Source organism: Mytilus trossulus, chromosome 14, assembly GCF_036588685.1.
Source record: "Mytilus trossulus isolate FHL-02 chromosome 14, PNRI_Mtr1.1.1.hap1, whole genome shotgun sequence".
In the NCBI taxonomy this organism is placed as follows: domain Eukaryota; kingdom Metazoa; phylum Mollusca; class Bivalvia; order Mytilida; family Mytilidae; genus Mytilus; species Mytilus trossulus.
This window is the reverse complement of record NC_086386.1, coordinates 50,923,897-50,943,720: the sequence shown is the minus strand read 5'-3', so window position 1 is coordinate 50,943,720 and position 19,824 is coordinate 50,923,897. Positions and strand designations below refer to the sequence as shown.

The 19,824-nt window shown below is 31.1% G+C and overlaps 1 protein-coding gene across 1 annotated transcript; it reads right to left on the bottom strand.

Annotated features, from left to right (window-relative positions):
* Positions 1–13,284: 13,284 nt before the first annotated feature.
* LOC134697842 (uncharacterized) lies at positions 13,285–19,640 on the bottom strand. Its single transcript, XM_063560129.1, has 10 exons — positions 19,452–19,640; positions 18,592–18,792; positions 17,928–18,109; positions 17,467–17,525; positions 17,233–17,321; positions 16,647–16,856; positions 15,248–15,412; positions 14,695–14,760; positions 14,163–14,253; positions 13,285–13,563 (listed from the first exon to the last, which is right to left on the bottom strand). Exons 1-10 carry the CDS (start codon positions 19,513–19,515, stop codon positions 13,308–13,310), a joined length of 1,383 nt encoding a protein of 460 aa, XP_063416199.1. The 5' UTR covers positions 19,516–19,640; the 3' UTR covers positions 13,285–13,307.
* Positions 19,641–19,824: the final 184 nt, after the last annotated feature.

Here is a 19,824-nt window from a genome sequence, read left to right as displayed (position 1 = left end):
TTAGTAACGAATTTTGATTATTATTGAAAATCGAAAAGATACTGTGGGTCACATTTATGAAACTAGAAAATAACAGACTCTCAGAATAAAATTCTCGATGTAAGATCAAGTAATAATTCACCCTGAAAGACACAATTTTGCATGTTACATTTTTGTATACCTTAAACAAATTTTAAAATAATCTTAGACTATGAGTGACAAAATATAGCTCAAGTTTGATACACTTGCAATCAGCAGATATTAAAGTTACGTCCAATCTGTGTAGTATTTGTATCCATCTGATGAGTTGAGCATTTTTCAATTGATTTTTATAGTTCGTTCTTATGGTGTACTGTTACACCACTGTCCAAAGTTAGTATGTTGTATTTTCATACATTAGGCTGTTAGTTTTCTCTTATGTTATTTCAGGGGCTTTTATAGCTGATTATGTGGTGTGGGCATTGAATTTTTTGAATGCCATAAATGACATATATTTGTTAATTTCTGTGTCGTTTTGGACTCTTGTTGAGTAGTGTCTCATTTGCATTCATACCACATCTTCTTTTTTCATGGGAAAACATAAATATATAATTTTTATCATATTGTTTATTGCCTCATTTACTGCATGAATAATTTATTCATTTAGATTGTTGTTTTTGCTAATGCAAATATTCCTTTAAATGAATTTTTACCAATATACACTAACCATTTGATAACCATATTGGTCCAGTAGTTCCACATCTTGCAAATCCCTTTGGACACACCGTGGGCATTTTTGTCCCCGCACCACTTAATATTCTATACCAGTTTGCCTCCAGTATGTTATCACAAAGGTTGTAATTTGTTGTCTCTGCTACAGACCTTCTCTCATCATTTAAAAAGTGTGTGGTATCACAAGGATCTAAAAGTAAGGATAGTTCTATTACATATTTTTCAGAATACTAATACCGGTATATCATTGTCTCAATAAAATTTTAACAATATTAAGCAGTTTATGGGTGCTAAAGCATCGTTCATTGTGTATGGGCATAGGTTGGTTGAATAACTTTTTTTTGAAGGGGTAGTTAACAGATAGTAAACATGTTATACCTCATTTTGTACTGTTTCGTTCAGTTATACCGTTTCGTTCTTTACTGGTTTCACTAACGTGATAATGCTACTATGGACCCGGTTTTCGAAAGTCATTACGAAAACCTTATCACTAAAACTATCACGTAATTACGATATAAGATTTTTATCTTGTAAATACGAGAAAACCATCGCATAATTACGAGATAAGACGTTTGTAATGTTGTAAATAGGAAATAAAACAATGATTATCGCGTAATAACGCGATAGTCTTCTAATCATTACGCGATGATCATTTCTAAATTACGAGATAAATAAATTATGATCTCGTAATAATGTGATAGTGATCTCGTAAATACGCAATTAATATCTCGTAATTTCGCGATAATTATATCTTAGTTACGAGAAAAAATAACTTCTAATTTCGCAATAACGCGATAGTTTTTTGGTAATTGCGCGATGATTATTTCGTAATTACAAGATAAAAATCATTTCTCGTAATAACGTGATAGTTTTCTCGTAATTACGCGGTAATAATCATGTAATCATGCGTTAATTATTTCGTAATTATAGGATAAAACAATGATTATTTTGTAATTACGCGATAGTTTTCTCGTAATTTATATAACATGATAAAAAAATATTTGTTTTGTGACCCTAATAAGGCTTTCGTATGATCTTTATACGTTTGTAATTTGTCAATTACCAGTCAGTTTTTTGTATCATTTTGTATCAACTACTTGACGCCATCTTAAAACTCGACTTAACCTGCCCCGACTGAGTGTTGATGTAGAGTTAACTCGGGCAGATTCAAAAGGTTAAACTTGTGGGGAGGAGGGCTCGGTTGTCTGTCGAGTCAACTCGGTAGACTCTACTAACCCGAGTTTGACAAAAAGAAGAAGGCCCTAGGTCTAAAGAAAACTCGGATTGTTAAAACCCGAGAAATTATAGTTAACGAGATTCATGTGAATTCCCCGGTTATAAGGAAGCTATCAAACCAAGAACTCCAAATGGTGAAGTTAAAATTATCCCATCGTAAATTTTACGGACGCCATCGCGATATGGGTGAGGGTTAGGGAATAACCGTTTCACCAATGATATCGGATTTTCTTCTCAAGTCGTACCTACAATCCCCTTCCCTTTCATGAAAGTGACCTAACGAATAATACTTTTTACCGGATTTTTTTATTAAATAAGCAACCCAACGGGTGCCATTTGTGGAGCAGAATCTGCTTACCCTTTCGGAACATCAGGATTTTTGTTGGTGTTCGTGTTGCTTATTCTTTAGTTTTCTATGTTGTATCATGTCTACTATTGTTTGTCTGTTTGTCTTTTTCATTTTTGGCCATGGTGTTGTCAGTTTATTTTTGATTTATGAGTTTGACTGTCCCTCTGGTATCTTTCGTCCCTCTTATATATGTAAAATCATGTAGAAACCAGGATTGAAATATTGTATTTGCGCCAAATATTTATCTGTCTCAGATTCGAACCGAAACATTTATCTACGATATCCGGTTATTAAATGTTAATTATATGAAAAACAAAATGGCCTGGAATGGTGTAATTTTTAACCTTCACCATTGCCGTATATTAGCTATATTCAAATTTTAAATATTTGTATCATCGTTTTTACGACATTGACCTCGTTATTGTAGTATAGCAAATATATCTATCATGTAGTTTTTTTGTTCATTTGTTATATATAAGGATGAGTGTATCTTAGCTCCTGTTACACAGCTACAGTGACTGAGTCGTATTTTGATATAAACTAAGTATATTTTTTAACAAAATGAGCATGCATATACGTTATTATATAAGGAAATCATTGATTTATATGTATCATTCATACTCATAAGTAAGAAAAGGAGTTACAATTTCACGTAGTAAGATATTTAAACTTTAATTGACGTTATCGAAAAGAATAAATCATTTTCATTTAGTAGATTGGGCAAATAAAAACAAACAGAGCCACAAGAGTTAGTGGAAGTCTGCATGTGCAAAGATAAGTATATATTTAATGACATTGATTTGCAGTGGAACAGATTAATAAAAGAGGACCAGATACACAAGCTTGAATATGAACAAGATATCAGATGACAACTTTTTTTTTATCAAATGTCAAAAACGAAATGATATTAACTGCACGTTCAGTTAATTATTTTAAAAGTTTGATTAAATAGCTAAACTACTTAATTTCAAAACGAATCTGTTATACATGGTATACATGTTATAGTTTTTGAAATTTTAATTATTTTGTGAAATTTAAAAAAAACTTAGATCCAAAACATTTTTTTTTAATTAAGACTTTTTAAAACTGAATGTTTAATGGTAACATAAACCACAATTACATATTACTATGTAAAAAAAGAGATGTATATAAATAGTATTCTTCTTTGTACAGATACTTTGTCAGCATGAGAATAATGATAACTATATTTTATCTTGCAAACGAATACATACCTGTCGCTCCAGTAACTAACACTAACCAAAATCCTAAGAAACATAGAACTATTAATTCCATTTTGTATTTTGCTTTTTGATCATGCAAAATAAATGCAAGAAAACAAATTGATGAAAATACGTGTTTTAATACAGGTAGATTCCTCTTAAATCAGCCAGAAATGTTATCTAAGCGATTACGGATAAGTTCATTTAAATGAAGTATCGTTGGTCATCTCAATATTCATTAAAATCTTATATGAGACATACATGAACAACCTATTTATGTGAATTTTGGGGATTTTAAATTTGACGAATTAAACCTTTGTCCTATTCTTTTAAAAACCAAAGAAACCTTATTTATAGCACAGGGATTTCAAAGTTGCACCAATCAAATCGAATACATAAAATCCCGATCAAGACTTGAACATCAACGAAAAACAAAATATGATTTATTCCTGAGATACAATGTAATCCAAAGAATTAAAAAAACAATACGAAAATGTGATCATAGGTTTTAAAAGATTTACAATATTTATACGTTTTGCTTTTAATTTTAAATACGATTTGAAACAGTCTTGGACCAGGGCATTTTTGTAAGACTATTGAGAAAAACACTAGTCGTTCTTGTTTTATTTTTATAAATGATATAAACACAAATAATGATTTATATTTTCTTTAAAAGGGTGAAGTATCTATATTAAATTCAAATATTCTGATGCTTGATATACCCGACACAGTATTTATGTTAGATTTTACGTAATTCGCTGATAGCCTCATATCCAGTTTATGTTCTACTTCGCTTTGCTGGTCCGAACGTATTTTTTTTTTCGGATTCTATATTCAGAAACAACTAATAAGTCAGAAGATACGGGGATACACATGAAACAGTTTTAATTTGTAGAAACAAAACAATGCTTTCAAATAAATCAATCGAACAAGTCCATACATCATACATCATACTGCACTTTTCGTTACAATTAAAATGGAATTTGATACGACTGTCATACAAGTGAGAGGTTAAGCTAGCTATAAACTAGGATTAATCCCCCAAGTTTTACAAAAGAAAATGCATGTACAAAGTTCAAAATATGACAGTCGTTATACACTCGTATGACGCGTTTAAGCTTTTGATATTGCCATTTGATTAGGGACTTTCCTTTTTATAATTTTCATCGGAGTTCAGTTTTTGTTGTGTTTAACTTTGTACATCACACTGTTCATACTAAATTCTACAAAAAGAAATAGAATAAACAATTAGGAGTTATACAATGCATAATTTTATCAAATTAATACGAAATAAAGTTGTCGAACAAATTCGGTGTGTGAAACCTCGATGAATTGAACACATTTTAAACCAAAGTGCAGTCCAGCAACTATTTCTGATTTAGTTTATATAAACATGAAATATAGGCACGCAACAATCAACAAATCTTTAAATACGCAAGTCAAGGATTTCATTTTTTTTTTCGTGATCATTTGTTATTTTAATTGAAGATGCCCTTTCAATTTTAATTAATATTGAGGATTTTATTTTTGCTTTGCTTGCTCTTTTACAGATTAGTTAAAACTTGAAGAATTTGCTTTCGTCCAGGACTTTGGCTTTTTTTGTTTGTTTGTAACTTAACATTGAACTTGATAAAAATAACAAAGATGAGATCATTTCCGAAAAAAAGATGTCCATGCGATATTTGTTTTGTTCTATTTATAAAGTGCTTTTCAGCAGTTCTGTCAGTTTTAAATTTTAAAGAATCAAGAGATTCTTAAGAATGAATGCTATTTAATCTGGCTTCAAATTTTTAATTAAAGATGTATACAATTTGATCAACCATATTATCTTTTAAAAGGAATCATGTTACAAAATGTAAACAATACAATACTACAAGGAATACTTCCTCAATATAATTTTAGGAATACTTCCGGAATTAGTTCTATTTAATCTTGTATCATCTTTTGGCAAAAAAATCCTTTTATTTAGTAGTCCATCAACAAAATTACAAGTACATTGTACGGCCAATATCAAGATCAGTATTCATTAAATGACGAGCAGCTTCATATCGAGATCTACACTCTGCGAAATCATTGACCAACTAACCCTTCAGACGTGTGTCTAAATTACGTTTTAAAGTCACAAAAGACAACACATCATTTGGAGATTTAAAGGAGCTTTGTTTTTGTCATGATATATATTTCATTATTATACGTTTAAATTAACGACATATCTGCATTCTGTATAAATTATCATTCTTAATAAGATTTAAAAATAACTTAAATGCAATTTTGAAATCAGTAATGTATAATTATGGTGGTCTGAAACTCAGCGGAGGCATACTCATATTTCTAAAACTGCTGTTCATTAAAATGAACAATGCGTTGTTATTGCAAATTAGAACATTATCAATTAGAGTCTCACTGGTATAGATGTTAATTATTATAGGTCTCCGGATGATCAATGAGCAAAACCGATAGAGTGGGGTGCTCATTTTTGCCACATCTTTCCATGTTTTCTACAGTTTATGTTCAGGTCTAAATGTTTTTGAAGTATACTGATATTTTAACTTCAAATGCAAAATATTCTTAGGCTTGAAAACGGGTTTGTTTAAACAAAATCATCTGAAAAGTTAGATTAAAGGGTGTTTAAAATTTCAGGATCTTTGTCAATGGGTGACACATCTTTGCCGTTTTTACACATCTATTTAAAACCAAATAACCGCAACTCTTAATTTTTTTTATCAAATCAATTGCATTAAAGATGAATGGCAGACATTTTAAAATTAGGACATTTAGTCAAATATTTATTTAGAAATACTTCTTTGAAATCGTATTTTTTATTCAGGAAATTGTCCGAAAATCGTTGTCCGTTTTTCGGTCATTTTCGGTAGGAGCCGCAAATTTGTCTCAGTTTAAAAAATTATCATATTTGGTATAAAAATATAATTTACCGGTACATTTCTTCCATTTCAGCCATCCTTTTTAAGTTTTTACACCTCAAAATCCTAAAACGGCGAAATTGTGTCCCGGCGAAAATGAGCAACCTACTCTACCACATAGTCAGATCTCAAAGGACCCGAAATGGCAAATATGGAACAATTCAAAAGAGAAATCAAACAGCCTGAGTTAATATGTACAAATAAATGAACTAAAACAAATATGAGACACAGTAATAAACGATACAATTGTTCTGTGTGTATGTGTATGTTCCAAGTTAGGATCCTGTTATTCAATTGTCTTTTTGTTGTTGAATAACAGGCTCCTGACTTGGGACATACATATAAACACAGAGTTTGGCGGGGGTAAAACGTGTAAGCAGGACTTGAACATGCTTGTATAGCCAGTCAATGTCGTTAAAAACGTCCATTTGTTGTATTTGTTGTTGTGCTACATATTAATTTTTCTTTCATTTTTTGTTCTTTAATTTGGCCGTTGGTTTTCGTTTTAGAATTTTGAAATTATTATGTAACTAAGGTTTCAAGTCCATTAGGCAAAGTTGGCTTTAGATGAATTTGGCTATTTATCTTAGGTATTTTTGACATATACCTCATCAACGATTTTCGGTACTTATCTATCTTTGGATTTAAAATGATTGGCTTTGAGAGTTGCTGATGAAGGTATATTAAGAAAACCGCTTCGAACGCAAGAAATTATTAAACGTGTTGTTTTCAAAAAAAAATTTCGAATGAATTGTTTTACCTAAAATTCGGGGCCTGTTATGGCTGACTTTGCGGTATGGGCTTCCACTTTGTGGAAGATCGTACATGTTCGGTGACCTATATCGGTTAATTTATGTTTCAGTTGGTCTAATGTGCAAAGTAATCTCATTGGCAATATTAGCACCATCTTTGAATCGAAAAAAGAGACAAGAAAATTGTGTATATCCAAGTAGTTTTGAATTGTTTCTTTAGTTGGCTGTTGTTTCTATTTTTGTGCGGATATATTATAGCTGTATGGTAATCTACAGTACTACGATCATCTTACCCATTGCTGGAATGTGTGAATTTTCAAAACTGAACCTTTAACTTGCCACTAGACTATAAACGACCTTCAGAGCAATCTTCATGTTCATAATCTGCATTCAAAATTGAAAGGGCAATACGTTGCACTATTTGCCAGTCCTTCAGCCATGTTTCATTGTTGGCTGTAAGGTAGTTTGAGGTCATCAAATTGAACTTTGTACAAATTTTGATTTTGAGGTGAAGTATTTAAAACGGATGTCAACTTCAAATTTTACTAAATAGGCAAATGACATAATGTTCTAGATATGTACGTGTATTTTAGTTTTAATATAATTATTTACCATTAACAAATAAAAAAGATTCACAAATAGTAAATGATTTTATTGATTATGTTTCAAAAGGTTGGTGATCATTTGATATTCCAGAAGCAAAAATGCTTAGCAACAAATATCTCACATGGGAACTAATCACAGCAAACGATATATTTATATGGTAATCGATGATGATTTATTATAGACTGATTTTTACTAGAAATATTGTTTACACATGTAAAAAGCATAACATAAAACTATGTTGATATTATATTCAAACAGATGATACTTTCAGAAATGAAAACTGTTTGTCAAAGTTAAGGTCCATAGGTCCATAAAAATCATTGTATTAAAATTGAAACGTGCAGTCCTATGTTGATCTATTTCATCGTTGTAATTTGAGGGGGTCTAGCTTCGATGTTGTTTGGTCTTGACCCAACGTAGTTTGGTAGGATTCCACCAATTTGGACATGGTTATACATCTTTTCATCATATATGCTACTGTTCTTCTCGTTATGTATTGTTTCTTCATATGCCGTTGGCGCTGAGTTTACGGCATATTTAGTTTTTGCTTTCTCTGGAACAAAATCGACAGATCGATCTTGTTTGGTGTTTTTCTTGCATATTCTGTTGAAAGTATTAAAAATAACACGTATTTCAAAAAATACAAACGAGATATATTTTTTTAAACATTTGTTGTATTTTAATAGAATTTCTATAATAACTTTAAAGCTTGTTGTTCGGTGTGAGCCAAATCTCCGCATTGAAGGCCGTACATTGACCTATTATGGTTTACTTATATTTAAATTGTTATTTGGATGGAGAGTTGTCTAATTGGCACTCACACCACATCTTCCTATATCTATATTTTGTATTCAAGATTCAAAACTCAAAACTATAAATTCATACATCTATCGCTGACATTATGCGTTATACGTAATGCGATTTGTTTTCTTCCATGCATGCATAATACTGCTCGCCATATGAATTAAATTACCTGTTACAGAATTTCAAGTCATTGGTTTTCTTTTTTCATTTTTGTTTTTAAGTTGTTTCACATTTTGTCATGCTGAAACCTTTAAATTCTTACTTAAAGGTATTAATTTGTTTATTATTGACGGCTGGTCGTACAGTGACCTATACAAAGAATCGAGAAACATGAACTAAAAAATAAAAAACAGATAATAATGGATCGATTATATATGACAAATAGAGAATAACGGGCTATTTATTTTTTAAGAAAACAGAAAAAAAGGACACATTCTATCCCCTTCAACACCCTCACATATGACTAAAAGTTTTGATTGTTCTTAATATAGTGTGAGAGAGTGTCCGCTCTTCAATTATAACTAAGGCAAGCAGTAGTGTTTTCCTATGATGTATTATGAAATAAAATGCAAATATCAGATAGGTAGTAAAAATTCGTTCTTTTACTTTGATTTTCTCTTTTCCTTATTTTTTTATATGGTTCTATAGATTGCACTTTAATTAAAACTTTCTGAAGTACGACGATGATCCCCAATAATACTGAAATAACAGCTAAAATACTAACAACAGCCCATACAGAACTGTTAGATCTTTATCCGTCCTCTAAAATAAACAAGCAGAATATAAATGAAGTATGACTAAAATGATCCGCAAAAACCTTAAATAGTAAAAACTTAAGGGTTTATTTCGTGAAAATAAGTTGATAATGATTTCAGAGGTATACACTAACAGTACACTTAGCAAGTAAATGAAATAAATGTCACAAATAAGCATACACTACATTTTCTATGTAAAGTTTCCCTTTTTTCCCCATGTAAAGTCTTCCTTTTTTTGTCCATTCAAATTCACCCTTTTTTCCATGCACAGTCTCTATATAATTTAATATTTTCGAAAATTATATATTAATTGTGAATGCTGTTGCAATGTGATTTACTAAATGTTAATGCTTTTTGGGAGGAGGAGGAGGAGGAGAGGGTGAATATTTTCATTTACTCCAACCTATTTTGTCGTTTTACTATATTCAATTGAAAACAAATTATACCTTTGTCTGTGGAATCTCGTTCAGGTGGTATTATAGTAGTAGTTGGCGTACGTACTGGTAAGGTGCCTTCTAATATGAAACAAAATGTCGGCTATTTATTAAACACAATAGTTAAATTACAAAAAAATAATCAAATAAGTTGGAAAGAAATTTCAAATAGCCATGGAATAATCATTTTCATTTTTCTGTTAAATTTAAGAAGGTTAGATGTCTCAACCAAAGATTGAGTTGTTCTATTAGTTTTTTGTTGTTTTTAATTTTTCGATTGCTTTGTTATTGAAATCGTCATTATTTTGCAAGCCTTAATTTTATGCTTGATATATGACATTTCGATTTGTTTGTATTCAGCAGTTCTGTCAGTTTAAAATTTAAAAGAATCAGGAGATTCTTAAGAATGAATGCCATTTTTAATCAAAGATGTATACAATTTGATCAACCATATTATCTTTTAAACGGACTCATGTTACAAAAAGTAAACAATGTAATACTACAAGGAATACTTCCTCAATATAATTTTAGGAATACTTCCTTGATTAGTTCTATATAATCTTGTATCATTTTTTGGCAAAAAATCCTTTTATTTTGTAGTCCATCAACAAAATTACAAGAACATTTATTGGCCAATACCAAGATCAGTATTCATTGAATGACAAGCAGCCTCATATCAAGATCTACACAGTGCGAAATAATTAACCATCTAACCCTTCAGCCGTGTGTCCAAATTACGTTTTAAAGTCACAAAAGACTACACATCATTTGGAAATTTAAAGGAGCTTTGTTTTTGTCATGATATATTTCATTATCATACATTTAAATAAACGACATGTCTGCATTCTGTATAAATTATCATTCTTAATAAGATTTAAAAAAAATTAAACGCAATTTTAAAATCAGTAATGTATAATTATGGTGGTCTGAAACTCAGCGGAGGCATACTCATATTTCTAAAACTGATGTTCATTAAAAATGAACAATGCGTTATTTTTGCAAATTAGAACATTATCAATTAGAGCCCCATGGAATAAATGTCAATGATTATAGGTCTCCGGATAATAAATGAGCAAAACCGATACCACATAGTCAAAGGACCCGAAATGACAAATTTGGAACAATTCAAAAGAGAAATCAAACAGCCTGAGTTGATATATACAAATAAATAAACTAAAACAAATATGATAAACAGTAACAAACGATGATCACTGAATTACAGGTTCTTGACTTGGGACAGAACATTCAGAATATATTCAATCTAATTTTGAAAGCTGTACTTATTGTTTGATTTCATACAATCACTTCGTGAAAAATGAATAACGATAACCAATTTATACTGATAAAGATTTTGTTTAAAAGTTTGGTTGGACCTGTAGAAAACTTATTTCAAACGGAATAAAACACACTTGGAGGTGTTGTTAACCTTGCTCCGAATTTAGAAAGAAGTAAAATCACAAACGTACTGAATTCAAGGGAAAATGAAAAAAAGGCCCTCAATCAAATGGCAAAATTAAAAGCTCTAACGCTTAAACCTGGTCTGAAATCTAGCTAAACTTCTCACATGTGTGACAGTCGCATCAAATTCCATTATATTGACAACAATGTGTGAACAAAACAAACAGACATGATAGGTAAACATGTCAGAAAGAGGGGTACAGCAGTCAACTTAGAAACAATTCTGGTAAACTTATCGAACTTTAAAATAACTCATTCTAAAAGATTACAATTTCAAAACATTACTATAATTCGATCTTGAATATTGTTTTTTTTTGTTATTAATATTAGTTTTTGTTTATTAGTAAATTAAGCAAAATATTATTGTTATACACATATACACTTTCGTGGATTTACAGTTTGTCATTTCCTGTATCTGTGCAATGCACAATATCATGTGTTTTTTTACTGTTATAGTCTTTAGACTAAATCTATTGGATGTTGGATGTGTACTTATTCAGTTTTTGTTAATTTATACGTAGTCTTAGATGCTTAGTTTTCTGTATTTGTTGTTAGTGGCTTTGAACTAGCTGTCAATAGCTGTGAGTATTCTCAGATCTGTACTAATTGTTTTGGATTTTTTTTAGGGATGGAGGGGATGTACAAGTACCATAGCCTCGTCCACTCCGTGTTGTTGTTAAATGCATTTCTTTTAGCATCTTTCTGATGAGCTGTATTACACCACTGTCCCAGGTTAGGGGAAAGGTAGAGATCCTGTTTACACGTTTTACCCCGCCACATTATGTGTGTATGTGTATGTCTCAAGTCAGGAGCCTGTAATTCAGTGGTTTGTTTGTTGATGCGCTACATATTAATTTTTCGTTCATTTTTTGTTCATTGATTTGGCTGTTAGTTTTCGTTATTAAATTTTGTAGTTATTATGTAACTAAGATTTCTAGTCCCTTAGACAAAGTTGGCTCTAGATGAATTTGACTATTTATTTAAAGTATTTTTGACATGTACCTCATCAATAATTTTCGGTTCTTATCTATCTTTGGATTTCAAATGATTGGCTTTGAGCGTTCCCGATGAAGGTAAATCATGAAAACCGCTTCGGACGCAAGAAATTATTAAACGTGTTGTTTTCAATTTGTTATCTCTGTTGAATTGTTTTACCTTAAATTCGGGGCCTGTTATAGTTGACTTTGCGGTATGGGCTTGCATTTGAAGGAAGATCGTACATGTACGGTGACCTTTATCTGTTAATTTACGTTTCAGTTGGTCTAGTGTGTAAAGTAATCTCATTGGCAGTATTAGCACCATCTTTAAATTGAAAAAAGAGCCAAGAAAATTGTGTCTATCCAAGTAGTTTTGAATTGTTTTTTAGTTGGCTGTTTTTTTTTATTTTTGCACGGATATCTTACAGCTGTATGTTTAATCTACAAAGATACGATCATCTAATTTCACTGCTTGAATATTTGAATTTTCAAAAAATGAACATTTAACTTGCCACTAGAGTATAAACGACCTTCAGAGCAATCTTCATGTTTATGCTCAATATTCAAAATTGAAAGGGCAATACGTTGCACCATTTGCAAGCCCTTCAGCCTTGTTTCATTGTTGGATGTGAGGGGTAGTTTGAGGTCAGCAAATAGGACTTTGTACATATATTAATTTTGAGGTGAAGTATTTAAAACGGATGTCAATTTTTATTTTACTAAATAATTATGCAAATGACATAATGTTCTAGATACATGTATGTACGTGTATTTTAGTTTTAATATAATTATTTAACATTAACAAATAAAAAAGATTTACAAATAGTAAATGATTTTATTTTGTTTGTTTCACAAGGTTGGTAATCATTTGATATTCCAGAAGCAAACATGCTTAGCAATCAATATCGTACATGGGAGTTTACCACAGCAAACGATATATATATGGTAATCGATGATGATTTATATTGGAAAATGAGAAATATTGTTTACCCATGTAAAAAGCATGATACTTTCACAAATGAAAACTGTTTGTCAACTTAAGTTAAGGTCGTTATGTCCATAAAAATCATTCTATGAACACTGAAACGTGCAGTCCTATTTTGATCTATTTCATCTTTGTACTTTGAGGGGGTCTAGCTTCAATGTAGTTTGGTCTTGACCCAGCGTCGTTCGGTAGAATTCCACCAACAGTGTCAAACTGGCGATGGTTATACATCCTTTCATCATATATGTTACTGTTCTTCTCGTTCTGCATTGTTTCTTCATATGCCGGTGGCTCTGAGTTTACGGCATATTTAGTTTTTGGTTTCTCTGGAACAAAATCGACAGATCGATCTTGTTTGGTGTTTTTCTTGCATATTCTGTTGAAAATACAAAAAATAACACGTATTTTAATAATAAAAACGATAAATATTACTTTTAAACATGCAACTTTGAATTAAATTACGTTTAACTGTTACAGAATTACCAGTCATTGGGTTTTTTTTTCATTTTTTTCTTTTTAAGTTGTTTCACATTTTGTCATGCTGAAGCACTTAAATGCTTACTTAACGGTATAAAAAAAAATATATTGACGGCCGGTCGTACAGTGACCTATACAAGGAATCGAGAAACATGAACTAAAAATTAAAAAATAGAAAATATAAAATAATGGATCGCTTAAATATAACAAATAGAGAATAACGGGCTATTATTTTTTTTTAGAAAACAGAAAAGAAGGACACAGCATATCCCCTTCAACACCCTCACATTTGACTCAAAGTTTTGATTGTTCTTAATATATTGTGAGAGAGTGTCCGCTCTTCAATTATAATTATGGCAAGCAGTAGTGTTTTCCTATGATTTATTATAAAATAAAATGCAAATATCTGATAGGTAATAAAAATTCATTCTTTTACTTTGATTTTCTCTCTTCCTTATTTTTATATGGTCTAAAGATTGCACTTCCATTGAAACTTACTGAAGTACGACGATAATCACCAATAATACTGAAATAACAGGTAAAATACTAACAACGGCCCATACAGAACTGTTAGATCTTTCTCCGTCCTCTAAAATTAACAAGCAGAAGTATGACTAAAATGCTCCGCAAAAACATTAAATAGAGAAAATTAAGGGTTTATTTCGTCAAAATCAATTGATAAGGATTTCAGAGGCATACGAAAACAGTACACTTAGAATTTAAATGAAAAACAAATGTTACAAATAAGCATACACTACATTTCCTTTGTAAAGTTTCCCTTTTTCTCAATGGCATGTAAAGTCTGCCTTTTATTTGTCCATTCAAATTCTCCCTTTTTTCGTGCACAGTCTCTATATATTTTGATATTTTCGAACATTATATGTTTAATGTGAATGCTGTTGCAATGTGTTTTAAATTTGAAGAAACAAAACTAAATGTTTATGCTGTTTGGGAGGAGGAGAGATGAATAATTTCTTTCGCTCCAACCTCTTTTGTCATTTTACTATATTCAATTGAAAACAAATTATACCTTTGTCTGTGGAATCTCGGCCAGGTGGTTTCATAGTAGTAGGTGGCGTAGGTACTGGTAAGCTGCCTTCAAAAATAAAACAAAATGTCGGTTTATTTATAAAACACAATAGTTTATAAATTACAAAAAAAGTTTCAATAAAAATAAAAAATTCAAATAAGTTGAAAAGAAATTCCAAATAGCCATGGAATAATCATTTTCATTTATCTGTTAAATTTAAGAAGGTTAGATGTCTTAACCAACAGTTGAGTTGTTCTGTTAGTTTGTTGTTTTTGATTTTTCGTTTGCTTTGTTCTTGAAATCGTCATTATTTTGCAAGCCTTAGTTTTATGCTTGATGTTTGAGATTTCCGATTTTTTTTTATTCTGAGTAATTTACAAGTCGATGTATACCACAACAGATACAAAAAGCTGTCGTTAGAAAAAGATACTTACTTTTTTTTCAAACTGTAGGTCGATTCTAATTTCAAAAAACAAGCGTTTCCTTATTGACCATTTATGGGAATATATCAGATTTTCCTAACTTCTTTCTTTTGGTACTTAAATAGACTTACCAAAGCAATAACTAGACTTGTCTTCATTTAACTGTTGTAAAAAGTATGTCCTGTAGTTGCCACAGTTACGTACTCTGATATCATACTCAGCTTCACACGTGCTACTCAGCCCAGACTTGCAAACCTTTCTATCTACAGTTTTGTCGCCAATTTCCGGAATATTCCCTGTAAAAGTCATAAATAGTTATCAAAGGCACCAGGATTCTTATGATTATATACACCAAACGCATGTTCTTTCATCAGTGACGCTCAGATCAAAATAGCTAGAAATCCAAACAAATATAAAGTTGAAAAGTATTGAGGACCCAACATCTCAAAATGTTGTGCCAAATGCGGTTAACGTAATCTATGCTTGGGATAAAACAAAATCCTTGGTATTTTGATCCATAGTTTGGCAAACAGTTATTAATCCAACATGTCCAAGTGGCCATATAATTGAAATTCATGTCAACACCAAAGTGGTGACTATTGACCTGGGCTGGTGATAACGTTTTTTAATTGGCTGTTTAATTATCATTGGAAAGTTTCTACCAGAAGATTTTCGCTCTTTTGATAGTATCAGCAGGCCAGTACTTGTTGAGCGACGTTAAGTGTTAAACTTTGTTAAAATCCTCTGTTCTACATTTATATTTAGTTATAAATCATCACACATCAGATAATTTAGAACATGTATTTTATGAGAAAAAGAAATGAAATTGAAATAGCACAAATGAAACGCAGAAAAAAGTAGACGGGTTCCATTAAAATAACTGTTATGCTACTCCCATGGGGTAGAGAGTTTTATGTGTTGACATGAATATCAACAATGTGGTCATTTTTATAAATTTCCTGCTTACAAAACTTTGAATTTTTCGAAAAACTAAGGATTTTCGTATTCCAGGTATAGATTATCTTAGCCGTATTTGGCACAACTTTTTAGAATTTTGGATCCACATTGCTCTTCCACTTTGTACTTGGTTGGCTTTATAAATATTTTGATATGAGCGTCTCTAATGAGTCTTATGTTGACGAAACGCGCGTCTGGAGTACTAAATTATTATCCTTGTACATTTGATAACTTTATATTAGCTCTAATAGTGCAATCCATCACTCATGGTAAGAAAAAACATCGAGATTTCGTTGATGTAGGTAATATTGCAATCGAGATACAATGACAGAATTGTGACTATGACCGATGGAACTGATCTGTTGTCATCTGTTAACAGGTTTATTCAAAATAACGCATAATAAAATTAATAATTGCATCTAAAAAAAGGTTAAGAAATATGACTGTCCATTTTGATACTGTCGCTTACAGGGATATTAAATTAACTGTTTATTAATCATATTTATCGTCAGTAGCTTTATATATAGAAGTTACATATGCATTGTATACTGATATTTTACACATTACATTTACCTTGCATCCATAGCGGGTATACTGTACCACAATGCATCATATAAACACTTTGGTTGACTATGTCATTTCCGGTGACGCTGTCAATTCTGTACCATCCGGTTATCAGTCGACTGTCGTCTATAGCAGTATCATCATCATTAAGACTATAGTTTGAAGACCTCTTCACCTCCATTTGCAATACTTTGTAGTTTACACTTTGACAAGGATCAACTACAATAGATCGAAGAACAAATACAAATTATTACAAAAGGCTTATTTGGTAATGGAATATTGGTTGAATTATGCATGTTGATTGTTGATGGTGATAGTGTGTTAATCATACCGAAGTGTACAATGTTATAAGGTGTGGATAGGATGCAGAGAGAGAAATAATGGGCAAAAGATGCTAAACAAAGGGTCAAAAATATGAGGAATGGGAAAAAAAGAATAACCTTGAGCGATTAGCTTCCAACAGGAACAATAAATATGTTGGTATTGGATTGGCGTGAATCAGGAAATGTTTACAAATGAGTAATGCATTCATTAATAGCATGTTATATTCCTTCATTTTTCACAAGATAACGTTTATTATCATGTCATAACTTACATTCACATCCAGGAGTAAATCCACCATTATCTGAGGTCTCCCCTTTTGGGCATTTGGTTTCTGTCCCTGAATAAAAAGATAATATAGATCTTTAAAGTATGATTTAAGATTAGTAAAAATAAATAGATGTTTAATTTCAGTAGTTCATACTATTATATGGCTAAATACAAAAAAGAAGTATAATCTCAAAGACATATACATTTTTTGGTTCCTATCATTTATGTCACTTGGTACCTGGTTGATAGTTGTCTCAGCGCATGCCAAATCTCCTCTTTTGGATACATTTCATTTATCTACAAATGACTCATCAATGGCACTCAAATAAAAAAGGTAAAAAAAGACAACTATAGAATTTCATTTTGCAATTTTAAAAATGCTATATAGACCTGTGACCTAGAACCTTTTGTTCATTTGTTCGTAGCCAATGTTAGTCCTCAAATCTACATATTTTGTTTAAATGGGGTAAATGTAATTTATACTAGGCTTCAATGGAAAACGAAAATAACATTTAAGGAGATTGAGATGTTCAGACTTATGTGGTTGATTGTCGCTGTGTTATATTTGCCTCTCTTTTACAAGTTGTCAAGTACTTTCTCACTTCGCCCCTCCCCCTCCCCCCCCCGAACACTGCAACCTGTGCATATTAACTGATATTAAAATGCAAATAATAAGTTGAAATATGACAACATTTATACACATAAACAATAATTACCAAAACAGTACGCCTCGTAGAACCCATGTGTGTGCGTAAGATTATAAACATAGTAATCTCCACAGTTCTTAACCTGGATATCATATGAGCTGATACAACATCCTCCGTTGTAGTTACTTGCACAGGCAGTAACATTAGACACATCGCCAACAGAGGGGTATGAACCTATAAATTAACAAGCCAAACTAATACAGCATTTTCTTATACAATTTTCTTTTGAAGTTTCAATTCACTTTTTAAAAGTTTTTAAGATCATCATAATGGAGCAAATTTATTTAAAATCGCTTATTTTAAAAGTTCTACTTCTTTTAACAGGCAGAGGATGCATACATGGTTATTTGGATCTAACGAAACAAAACAAAAATAGGGGATTTATATATAGCCAAGAAGAATGTTATTAATAAAACATATAAAAATGTATCGTAAGTCAACAGATAAGTCTAAATATCAATATATTTTGTAGTATTTGTTTGCCTTTATATTTTCAAGAAGAAGGTTAAGTAAGTAAGTAAGTTTAGAATTTTTACTTTTCCCCTTCTCAATGTCTAACAAAAAGCTAATGTATTATACAGAATGTGTAACAAAATAATTGCTTCATACAAAGTTATCTATAGAATGCACCCATAGTTGTTTAGATTGTAACATACCATTCATCCATAAAGTGGAGGTTGTGCCACATCTAAAGCCGCCTTGTATACACTCTGTTGGCATTGTATTACCTGCCAAGCTTACTGGACGGTACCATCCCGAAGGTAAGAAATTGTCACAAATTCCTTTACGGACGTCATTTGCTACAGATCTTTCCCATTGATTTAGTTCTATGTAGTTTCCTTCTAAGCATGGATCATCTATAATATAAAATATGTTAAAATATCTCATTTGTACTTTAAATTTTATATATTTAATTAAAAAATTAACTGAACATGCGATATAAAGCTGATGTGTGTGTTGAAATCCGAGGCTAAATATGAATTCAAAACGTTTGCATTGACCGTCGTTGAGTAAAAAACAAATATTGAAAATGTATGATATATATATTTGTCAAATAAGAATGTTACATCTTCATCGGTTTAATTGTTGAAAAAAGTAAAATCGCAAAAATACTGATGTATAAAATAATATTGATAATGATGCGTGAAAAAAACAAACAGACACATAATGTAAAAATTTCAAAAATAATGGTAAAAAGTCTAATTCGGAAGGTCACATATGTGAAAAGAGAACGGGAACGGAAAATTAGAGGTATACAGTAAACCACATTTTAAAACTCGGTTAATCATTTGGTTGTATGATGAAGCACCCTCGAAAACTAGTCAGTAGCGGATCCATTACTTTTTTTTTATTAGGGAGGCTCATTAACTGCCTACGAGGGGCCTGCTTCGGACATACTTGAGTTAAATCATCAATTAAATTATTACAGAAAAAGGCTCGGAACACATGCTCCTCTTTAATTCTCCTCTGCTAGTTCAACATATTAACAGAGCTAATGTATTTTAAAACATCTTACCTTGTGAATGAACAACTGTAAAAACAGTAAAAAACGAAAATAATATGAAAGTAGTTATCCACATTATTATAGATGCATTGTGTAACAAATGTCAAATAGATTATATAAATAATGTCTGAAACAAAAAGTCCGACATTTTGTTTTGTTCTATCTTCCTTCTAATTCAATTGGATCGGTAAATTTAACTGAACAATAATTCCTTTAAACAATACATATATTGATTTGAATCATTATTTTTAAATGTTAAACGCATGCGTAGTTGTTAGTACAAATGCAATTTATAAATATGTTTTATTATGTCTTCACGGGTGATAAACATGAATGCGAAGATATGAATAAGATTTGTATAAAGACAAAACGTTTGGCACACTTG